The sequence below is a fragment of the Lacerta agilis genome, chromosome 1 (genome assembly GCF_009819535.1).
Source record: "Lacerta agilis isolate rLacAgi1 chromosome 1, rLacAgi1.pri, whole genome shotgun sequence".
NCBI classification, from domain to species: domain Eukaryota; kingdom Metazoa; phylum Chordata; class Lepidosauria; order Squamata; family Lacertidae; genus Lacerta; species Lacerta agilis.
Window position 1 is genome coordinate 117540470 of NC_046312.1, and position 10909 is coordinate 117551378.

The 10909-nt window shown below is 41.7% G+C and overlaps 1 protein-coding gene across 1 annotated transcript; it reads right to left on the reverse strand.

The window, feature by feature from the left end:
* Positions 1-402: 402 nt before the first annotated feature.
* OSGEPL1 (O-sialoglycoprotein endopeptidase like 1) lies at positions 403-10475 on the reverse strand. The gene is made up of 8 exons (XM_033168630.1): positions 10215-10475; positions 8353-8603; positions 7577-7964; positions 4630-4834; positions 4395-4543; positions 3437-3567; positions 2843-2914; positions 403-895 (listed from the first exon to the last, which is right to left on the reverse strand). Exons 1-8 carry the CDS (start codon positions 10227-10229, stop codon positions 826-828), a joined length of 1281 nt encoding a protein of 426 aa, XP_033024521.1. The 5' UTR covers positions 10230-10475; the 3' UTR covers positions 403-825.
* Positions 10476-10909: the final 434 nt, after the last annotated feature.

Sequence of the window (10909 nt, forward strand, 5' to 3'; positions counted from 1 at the left end):
CGCTGTAAATTTGCTTATTAAACCACAGTGGGGTAGCTCGGTTTCATTGGGATGTATCCTATTACAGTGATTCCCCCATCTTTTTTGGTCTATTTGAAAGGGGCTGTAGGGGCTGTATTCCTGGATGCAATATATCAACTTTAATATCAATAACCTTCAAGGCAGGTATAACTTTTCTCCCGCACTTGAAAACAGGTGCAGGCTTTGAACTGGTATTCCCATTTGGAAGGTCCTAAACAAACGTACCAAATTTGATTCTTATCTCCCAGGTGCTCAGTGTGGTTACTGAGTTACAAAGGGGCTAAACCAAAGGATTTACTTTGCTGGGCTATGATCTTAAGCAAAGAATGGTGACAGCATGCTAAAGATAAACTATATTAACAAACAGAGTAAAATTATAAACAAGTTCAGAAGGGGATTTATTCCAATTCGCTTTGGTGTAGGTAGCCTCACAATCAAGAAGTCCAACTGAGCAACTGTATTCAAGTATGCAACCACTTGGGAAAGGAAATGGAATTATCTGTCATGCACAAACCCTTCTGCTGTTCCTTCTTCTTTCCACTAGTCCTTTTGGAAACCAAAAGCCTTCTTTAACTGTTGACAAGTGTCCATGTTGAAATTTACAGAACAGGATAGAACGCTTAGAAATATCTTCTTCATTTATGCCTTATAAGAATGCCTATGCTGTTCTTGGTTTATTTTTCATTTTGATATCCCCAGCATAGTATGAGATATCTCAGCAAGGGCACATTGTCATACAGAGGCTGGGGCAACTGGCATGGAGCTCCAATCGAAATGGATGGTGGCAGAATTCACTTTTCACACCTAATTTGGTGCTGGCATTTTGATGGAAGCTTTTTGGACTTCTTCTGAGATATCAGTCCCAAGCAGAGCTCTAATAAATAAATAACAATTAAAAAAATACATTTAAGACACAAGTATAGGCATCCCATTATAAATTCAGTATCATACAAAATAATTAGCCAGCATTATAAACCGCATACAAATTTACTCCTGTAGGTAATAATGAATCCTATATTCAGTATCTCCTTTATATCGTTCTTAATCTTAATTCCCATAATGAAGACTGTTGTATTATTCGAAACAATGCAGCTATAGTTTAGTATTACTACATTGTGCAGACTAACACCAAGCAGAAGTATTTGGGTTTTCTTGATCTGTATAAACAGATTTGACATTTTTTATCTCATCTAGAATTTAAACATCTGTTAATAAATTTTAAGTTTCCTCATACGTCTTCAGACAATTCCTCTCATAACAGTGACCTCTCTTCATAGGATTTTTGAGTTCAGTATCCTTTCTTCAGAAAAAGAATCATACATTTCCCCCAAGGATAAAATTATTATTTGCCCTCACCGTTCTCCCCCCCCCGACAAATCTCAGTAGTTCATTCTCCCCTCTTTCTCTCCTCCTACACCAGAGATTTACTAAGTCCTGAAAGACCATATAAATAGGACAAAGAGCATTCATAAGCAGGGCACTTTATTTCCTTCAGGGCAGCAGCCACGTGAGAAATGGTAAGTTGACACTATAGCTAAAGGAACGTATTTACATGTCTTTTATTTCCCCCACTCCCCCCAAATTTCTATCTCGGAAGAAATTCAATGAGAAGGGTGGCTACTTCTGTTGCTTTTTGGGAAGAACTGCCCTCCCCAGAAATATAGAGGCTCTGAAAGTACAGTTGGAAGAGCCAGAACTTGTTGGCCAAAGCCAAAAGCTGTAAACTAAGTCGCAGGGAATCGGACGCAGCCATTTGTGAGTGAAAAATCAAATACGTGGCTGAGAGCCCGGAAGAGGGCATTCACAACAGCACATAGCTCAAATTCTGATGAAAAGCCAAGATGAATTTGGTCCTTAGGAAAGTGTAACTCAGTCTATGTTTAGATTTGGGGTTGCAGCTGAGCCTAAAGAAAAAAAGATGCCAAGATACTGCAAAAGAAAACAACAACACGTGACTAGTATTGTTGAACGAAATGCCACTTATTCTTTCTTTTTTATATATTAATTTAAACAATTTAAGGGCTGCCCACTATATAATAGCAGCAGTAGTGTGTACCCACAAATCCAGTGAGAGGAATTATGTGCTGTCTATAATATGAAAAGGGTCGGCACTGATATGGAAATCATCCATAAAAAACCACAGTGGTGAACAAACCTGTTGAAATATCTGAACACTGTAATTAAAATATCTAAAAAATTCTTTCTGTCTCCATGAAACCCCTGGTGGATTCTGAGGTCCTACAACGCATTATCCAAAGACGAATAACAGAAGTCAAAAAGCTCTATGTATCCATTCAACCTCCAACTTGTCAATCAGTGTGGGCCAGCTGGAATTTGCCATCAATTTTTGTTCACCACAGTGGTTTCCAACGGACAGGAAATCATATTCCCAAATTTTGAGCCACTTGAAGGAGAAGAACACCTGGGTAACATTAAAAACCTGAAATGCTCACAGACAAGCGTTTTCTCTGTCAATATGTCCAACTTTATTCCCAACAGTTGTGCAATGTTTTCCTATTGTGCATTCCCCCCAATATATTTTGCAAGGTTTTAGGGACAGAATTTAAATACTACTGAACCGATGTGGGCTGCTATATAACAAGGAAGAATACAGTGGTATAATCCTGGATATAAGGGACAAAGGAGAGGAATAGAAAACTATAGCATGGGACTTTTGCCTCACCTCTCCACTTTCTCTATTGTAGGTCTCGTAAGATTTTAAAGCACTCAACAGATATTGTCTCTGTTTTTCTGGAGTGCTACAGAGATAACAGAACACAGTATATAAAACTGAGGGGGAAATATAATAAATACTACTTACTTTGGTTCATATCTTATGCCTTCTGTGCTATATAAAACACCCAGTCCTGCACAAAGCCTTTCAATGCCATTCCTAAAGAGAGAGTATTCGTGTAAAGTGTTTTTCATAAACTAGTTCATCCCCCTCCATTACAGTGAACTAAATACAGAATTGTTGATGTAAGCTCAGCAAAGAGACTTCAGACAGAGATAATTTCTGCTAGCCTAGCAAGGGCCCTTGACTGGAGAAAACGTGGTTTGGCCATGCTCTTTCTTTGGTCTCCTCCTCCTCCTCCTCCTCCTCCTCCTCCTCCTCCTTCTTCTTTGACCAAACAATAACAGGCAGTTTTCTCTCCGAAGAACAATGCTACCAGGGTGGTTCACACTTAATGAACTTCCATGTAAGAAAGGTATGTACCCCAAATATACGATGCCATCACATATACAAAACGTATAGATATACTGGCAACTAACTCCCATGGGACTATATACAACTATCACCTACACGGAAATTCTGTTTAAATATACCAACGAAGTGTTTTCCAATTAACTATGTTGCATTATAATTCAGAATAGAATTCCAAACAGAAGGGGGGGGGGACACATATTTGCTTACCATGCAATCATAACACCGTTGTCAGTGCACAGTCTGGGAGGAGGACATACCAGGGTGAAATCGGTGGCATCTGTTAAAACCTGCAGAGCTTTCCGGATATACTGGTTACTTGCAACACCCCCCGAAGCCACCTGAAACCAGTGTCCAAAAGTCATGTTTATGGGAAGTCTGAGGATTATGTTTATAACAACCTGGCTCAATTTGCTGGCAGTAATTCTTGCACAGGGCAGCAACATGCCCTCTCCCCCCTCTGCCATTTTGCAATACATATAAAGATATTTGAGTAGGCACCATTAGGTATTACGTACAATGAGTGTGGGAAAGCCAGAGCCACCATAGTCACCCATGATATGTTGACTTTCCCCAAGTACATGCAAAGTCTTGTGCTCTTGGATTCAGTGTATTTTATTTCCTTCATGTTAGTCAATAATATTTGTTACTAATTTGTGTTTCTCTGTTTTATCAGGTCACCACTTCCTGGACCTAAAGGTGCAAGCGATTAATACTGTACAACTAAGCTGCTGGCCATATTGTTGGAGCTTCGGATAAGTTAACTGCGCAACACACACGTTGGGATTTCATTCCTTTCCACTGCTGATGTGTGATTGTTTTTATCACATGTCTGTGTTGACATTCCACACTGTTGGAGTCATGAGAACGGAAGGTCAGATACACTGTTCCGTTATGTTATGCTTTTGCATTTTCTGTTCTCTCTCGGACGAGAAGGAGAGAGGAGCCATGATTTCTTTGTTCTGTAACACTTGATCTTGTACATAATAAATTAGCTGAGTATTCTACACCTCAAGTCCAGCTTCTGCTTTGAACTCTGCTATGTTTGTGTGTGCATATATCTTTGGATATATGTCGCAGTAGCGAATCGGGACAGAAAGAGTGATGAATCATCCCGAGGGGCGCTTTGGAGGACGTTTCCTAACAACACACACACACACACACTTACCAAAGTTGCCTTCTTCTGTGGCAAGATACCCTTCCTTCTACAGAAATGAATGGCTCGGTGTGTTCGAGCGACAATATGAGCAGTTACCGTGTGCTGAACTGCTGCAGCAAGGTCTGGTACGCAGGACAGGAGTTGTCCTTCCTGACGTCCTGCAGAAATTGCAATCAAATAGGTTTCCCAAGACTATGTGAAGCTCTCATGCGCAAATTTGTATCCGTCCTATTTTGGTAAATACCTTCCTCCTTTTCTTTCCCTGCGATCGCTCTAGTGACCTGGGACTGAAGTCCAGCAAAGGAAAAGTTGCAGTTGTGATGTTGCTCCATGGGGACTTTGAATTCATAACGCCGTCTATCTCCCTGCTGAGCCAAGCGTTCTATCGCTTTTCCACCGCTCAGGCCAGAGCACTCTGGGTGCTTTCGTAAAGAAAGCCTTCTGGCGACCTAAACAATCCAAAGAGAAGCGGAAATTAAAGTAATGTGCACGTATATTTTAAAAGTCACCGGAAAAGGCAAATGAGCACAAGGAATAGCTTTATGATTCCCAAGGACCCAAGCCACACCTAAAATCCTTGTTGTTATGTGCTGAGGCTTGACCCTGAGCCAGCCGCAAGGCAGCCACATCGTTATGGTTTTATCCCAATTAGCTAAATGATCATCAAGTAAAGTGGGACAATTGCACAGGGCTTTCCTCATTGGCCCTGTCCTGTGGGCTATTCTGCCAACAGAGATTCAGCAGGGGCTTTCTGTGACAACTTTTAAATGTCTGCTGAAAACATCTATTCCACCAGGCCTATACAGGCGATTAAGAATACAGTGGTACCTTGGTTCTTAAACTTACTGTACTTTTCGCTCCATAAGACGCACTTTTTCCCTCCTAAAAAGTAAGGGGGAAATGTCTGTGCGTCTTATGGAGTGAATGCATGGTCCCTGGAGCTGAATTGCCTAGGGGCCAAAAGCAGACCGTGCTCTTTTTTTTTTTTTACAAAGAGAGAATGGGGTGTTGAAAGGAAGCCGCTGAACAAGTGTTCAGCAAGTGATCGGGAGAGAGATAAGGCTCCCTTTCCAAGGCCTCCATTGTTGAATGCAGAGGGAGGCTGTTTGTTTCCCCAGCGACATGTGACTAGCTGATTAGATTATCTGTCTGGATGAAAAGAAAGACATTAGACTTTTCCAATACGTAGTGGCTGCAGCTAGAATTCTTCTAGCACAGAAATGGAAACAAGAAGAATTACCGACGAAAGAAGAATGAACAGTGAAATTGACTGAATATGCAGAACTGGATAAAATGACGGGAAGAATCCGGGAACAGCGGGACCAGAAATTCATCAAAGACTGGTTAAAATTTATGAACTATTTAAAAGACAATTTACAATTGAATATGCTAATAGGATTTCAAGAAGTTTTGTAGTTATTGTGTAGAAATATTATTGTAAATAGGGTAGTAAAAGTCAGAAGGAATTTTATGATAATGTAAGCAATGGTTGATGAAAGAAGTATAATATCAAGATATGATTCCGAAAGCCATGTGGAGGGATTGAGGGAAGTCATGGCTTTGTAAGCCAAAGTGGAAAATGTATGAAAATGTTTGTTTTTATATTGTAGTAGTATAGTGTAAAAATGATAAAAATTATGTATATACAAAAAATTATCTGTCTGGAAACTGTAGAAATGGCTGTAGGACTAGAAGCTGCAGAACTGTGAGTTGAACCCCATAAAAACGGGGCTTTTCGTCTTTGACAAAGAAGCTGCACCACTTTCAGCTGATCCTCAAAAAAGCAGGGCTTTCCCCCTTTCCTCCTCTAAAAACTAGGTGCGTCTTATGTTCAGGTGCGTCTTATGGAGTGAAAAATAGGGTGATCTGTTCCAGGAGTCCATTCAACTCCTGAAACAGTTCAAAAACCAAGGCATGGCTTCCTATTGACTGCAGGAGCTTCCTGCACTCAAGTAGAAGCTGTGGAAGCCACGTCGGACGTTTGGCTTCCGAAAAACGTTCACAAATACAAATACTTTATTGTCACTGTATCACATGTTTACAGTGAGATTAAACGAGCCCCCCCCCCCAATCTCTCAGTCCTTGTCACACTCTATGTGCTGTCGTACTACCACCAACCCCAAACATCAGCTGCAATGTTGCTGTCTTTCATTCAGCAGCCTCACGGCCCATGGGTAGAAACTGTTCTTTAACCTGTTGGTGCAGCTTATCATGTTTCTATATCTCCTGCCCGAGGGAGGAGATTAAAAAGGTGCTGCCCAGGGTGTGAAGTCATCCCTGAGAATGTTTCTCACTCTTCTGAGGCAACGGTCTCTTGCGATAACATTCTAGCGGACTCAGGGAACAGCCCGTGATTTCCTGTGCTGTCTTCACCACCTTCCATAGGGACTCTCTGTCCATGGCTGTCAAGCCATCATACCACACCGTAATGCAGTATGAGAGAACACTTTCTATCGTGGACCGATAGAAGGAAATCATCAGTTGCTGTTCAACTTTGTTCTTTTGCAAGATCCTTAGGAAATGAAGTCTCTGTTGGGCCTTCCTAACTACCTGGGCTGTACTGACCTTCCAAGTTAGGTCTTCACTAAGATGGACTCCCAGGTATTTCTTCCTTTAAATACCTGGGAGTCCATCTTAGTGAAGACCTAACTTGTACAACGGGGCTAGCTCCCCTCTCTTCCTCCGAAAGTCCAACACCATCTCCTTTGTCTTGCCAATGTTTAGGTGCAGATTGTTCTCAGAGCACCATGTGGATACCTTTTGAATCTCCTCCCTGTATGCAGATTCGTCACTCCCTGTAATTAAAACCATTATGGTGGTGTCATCAGCAAAACTTAATAATTGCAGTAGATGGGTCAGATGAAATGCAATCATATGTATATAACGAATACAGGAATGGACTTAGCATGCATCCGGAACACTTCCGTGTTTATGGCGTTCGGGAGCCAATTTGTTTGGGAGCCAAGCTGTTCAAGTAACAAGGTACCACTGTACATCCTTCCACAATGGTTAATTGATGTCTGGTTTTAACTTTATAGCTGTATTGTATTGTATTGTATTGTATTGTATTGTATTGTATTGTATTGTACTGCTTTGTGTTTTCATTGCTGTAAACTGCTTTGATAGATATATATTTATGATATAGCAGCATACAAATGTTTTAATAAATAAACACTAATTAAAAGGATTACCTTATCCAACATGTCCCCAGGTGCAATGTCCAGTGTTTGTCCAAGGAGAAGGAAATCTGAAACTCCTTGTGCTACAGCTAGTATACAGTGGCCCCCAGAGAGCAAAAGTACCAGGAACGGGAAGTCCACACGATTGGTCAACCTAACGGTAAGAGCGTGCGCCTCCATATGATGGATGGGAATGAAAGGCTTCTTGCATTTCTCCACCAGTTCCAGACTATAGGCCAACCCAACTCCGAGGCTTAAAGCAAGTCCTGGCTTCACGGTTGTTGCAATGGCTGAGAGTCCGTCTGGGCTAACTCTGCTGACAGCAAGTGCTTCTTGCACTACCTTTGCTATGCTTTCTTGGTGAAGCTGTTGTGCCACTGAAGGAATAATTCCACCTGTTCTGATGAGAAACAAACATGTACGCGATGCTTAACGTTAAATCTGTTTGGCCCAGCTCAAAAATTCAAATTCAGAAGTTGATGTCAGCACTTCTTTTTTTTTTTTTTTTGGCAACCTGCAGGTCTGGCTTCCAACACAGCTGTAGTAGCGACACTAGAGATCAATTGTGTGTGTATGTTTTTAAGAAATCAAAGAGATCTACCCTACTGGGTTTTCCCCCCCCCCCAGACTTTTAGGAGCTTTTTGACACCACTGATCTTGGATTGTTGATATTGTGGCAGGGATCTAGGTGCACTTACAGAACAAACTCACGTGATGACAAAATAACATGATATCCAACGTACGTGGTACCTAAAACTATGTTTTCACCAATGGTAAGAACTGCTTACTTCAAATGAACCGCGCTTTGAGAATGCAGGGCTTCTCCTAAAATGTTGCCAGCTTCATCCACCACAGCTGCGGCTGTATCATCGCAGCTAGTTTCGATACCCAGAACTATTTTGGTAGAAAAGCATTTGCCACGGCAAGCAGAGACTCTTCTTAAACAATCAATCCAGCAAGGTTCGGGAGGTTTTGAAATTGCTCCTCCAAAACCGCTCACTGCAAAAGATTTCTGTAGACAGGCATACCTACAAAGAAACTGTACAATAACAAAATTTAGAATTTAACATCTCGTGGTGACTAACGTGCCCAGGCTCTCTGCTCCCACCCTACAGGTGATTCATTCTGGCATAACTTATGAGGGAAGGGAGTGCCTCAGTTGGCTTTTTAAAATGATTTTCAAGTGGAACTAATTGGCTTTTTTCCTGTTCTCAGTGGGACGTCTTCGCCGAGCTGACATTTAACCCCAAATCACCAGAACTGAGACCCTACATTCTGTTCCCTATGGACTACAAGCTATGGTTGAATGTGAACACTCAGCATCCTGGAGCACACTGTTCAAAAATTACCATGGTGCTCCTCTGCTGTTTGCATACCACAGATGAAACAAGCCAGGATCCGGCCTGTTGTGTTGTTCGAACCTGGGCTGGTGCGGACTGTTTTCCCCAAACCAACCTTGAGTGGTAATCAAGGTTTGTTCTTAGATTACTGCTTGTGGTTTGTTTGGGGGAAAGCAACCACGAGCCCTTTGAAGATGTTATGATAAGCCAAGCTAAGGGTTGTTTCATTCACATTGTCAGTGCTTTTCTTTTAGGAAAAAATGGTACTGGATACCCTTGAGAAAACCCCAGGGGGGGGGGGAAGACTGCATGGTGTGGCAACAGCTGGAGCAGGGGAACTATACCCTGGGAATTTTTGAGCAGGGTGCACCAGAATGCTGCATGTTCACATTAAAACATAGTTTAAATTTGTTTAATGCAGTTTAACAATACAGCCCCCACCCACCCACTACTGTTTGTATATGTGTATGTGACATAAACCCATACATGTTATTTTATGCATATAGGCTTGAATAAATTCTGTTCTCTTAAGCATCAGGCAATATACCAATACTTTTGTCGAGGTTTATCTATTTATTCAAAAGGAAAGGCAGCCATGTTGGCCGACAAGAAAAGAATCAAAAAATTCACATTCATAAATATATTGACCTAAATCCCGCCCAATATAGATTTGAAAACCTGGGGGGGGGGGGAGAAATTGGTAAGCCTTTTAATTCTCTTTATCAAAGCCAGGGTCCCAAATAAGAGCTAGATGATTATTTAAAACCAATTTAAACTGCAATACTTGTTGGGGTATTTAAAAAACCCAGTGGATTCACATAATTACTTATTTGTTGGGAAAGATTCAGGCCTCTTTCCTTAATGTTTCTGGAATATTGGTTTCCTTGCACTCAGCAGTGCACTCTTTTTCTACCAGGGCAAAAGCAATCCTCCTTTTTCCTAGCACATTAATTGATTTTGAGGAATCTGTCGCAGGCCTTTCATAAGCAGCACAAAGCAAACATATCCATTCTCTTGCAGTTTTGCAAACTTTATAGCTGCATAATTTTAACAGGTTTTTTTTAAAAAAAATGTCTTGGCTATCTGTATACTTACAGGATTAAGGGCAGCCTGAGGCTAGTGAACTATGAATAAATGTCACCCAACTATTTGGAAAACACCAATACTGTCTAGAATGACAGTCATGCTGAAGGTCAAACACCGACAGAAGAAAACAAAACACATTCTGAGATAATGTAATGGGCTAGACATCTGGAAGCAAAGAAAATGATCAATCAGTGAGTTACACACACACACACACATGATTTTACCTGTGTCAAAAACATTGTGTTGAAAGAGTATTCTTTCTTTACAATTCAGGGGTCACATTTCAATTTCCAAAGACAGACAGTTTGAATAAATCTGGAATAAATAGAAATCATGTTTTGGTTTAATAAGCCAAGATAATAAGTAGGCCTTTGGGTAATGCTACATGTTTTGGGATTGGCTGCAGCTCTTTGCTCCTTCTCTCTTTCCGCAAGCCAGCAAATATCTGCCTGCAAACAATGAAGTCTTCGATTAAGTATAGTTTCCTGTTTTGTCTGAACCGGGAAACTGTGGCCTATTATTTCAGAAACAAGTCAGGATCTCAAACAATGGTCTGAAGCTGTCTTAATACCACGGCTTGTTCCAAAGCCACTTGTCAGGAAAACCCCCTCCCCGCGACTGCTGGCGTCGTGGGAGCGTTTAGCATACAGGGATCCACGTTCACGAGCTCCTCCTCCCCCTCCTCAGCCGGAAGTGACCATTCCTCAAGCGGGGAAGGGGAGGTGGAACCAGGAAGGCGGTGCAGGGGCTTGGAAGGGGTCAGAGAGCCTCAGCACCGCAGGGAAAGTGGGGAGCGGGGTCAAGTTCCCACGCTCTGAGGTCGGATGCAGGAAGGACGTGGGAGAGGGAGATGGGGGTTTAGAATCCCACGGTTTTTTTGCTGGACAAAGAACCGGAAGACTTCATTCTGGGACTCTGT

Excerpts from the sequence above, each read along its gene's own strand:
- OSGEPL1 (XM_033168630.1), bottom strand. Across the intron at positions 7,965-8,352 it reads CAAAGCGCGGTTCATTTGAA|AACAGGTGGAATTATTCCTT; the intron begins GTAAGCAGTTCT and ends GTTTCTCATCAG. Across the intron at positions 4,544-4,629 it reads AGGGAAAGAAAAGGAGGAAG|GACGTCAGGAAGGACAACTC; the intron begins GTATTTACCAAA and ends CAATTTCTGCAG.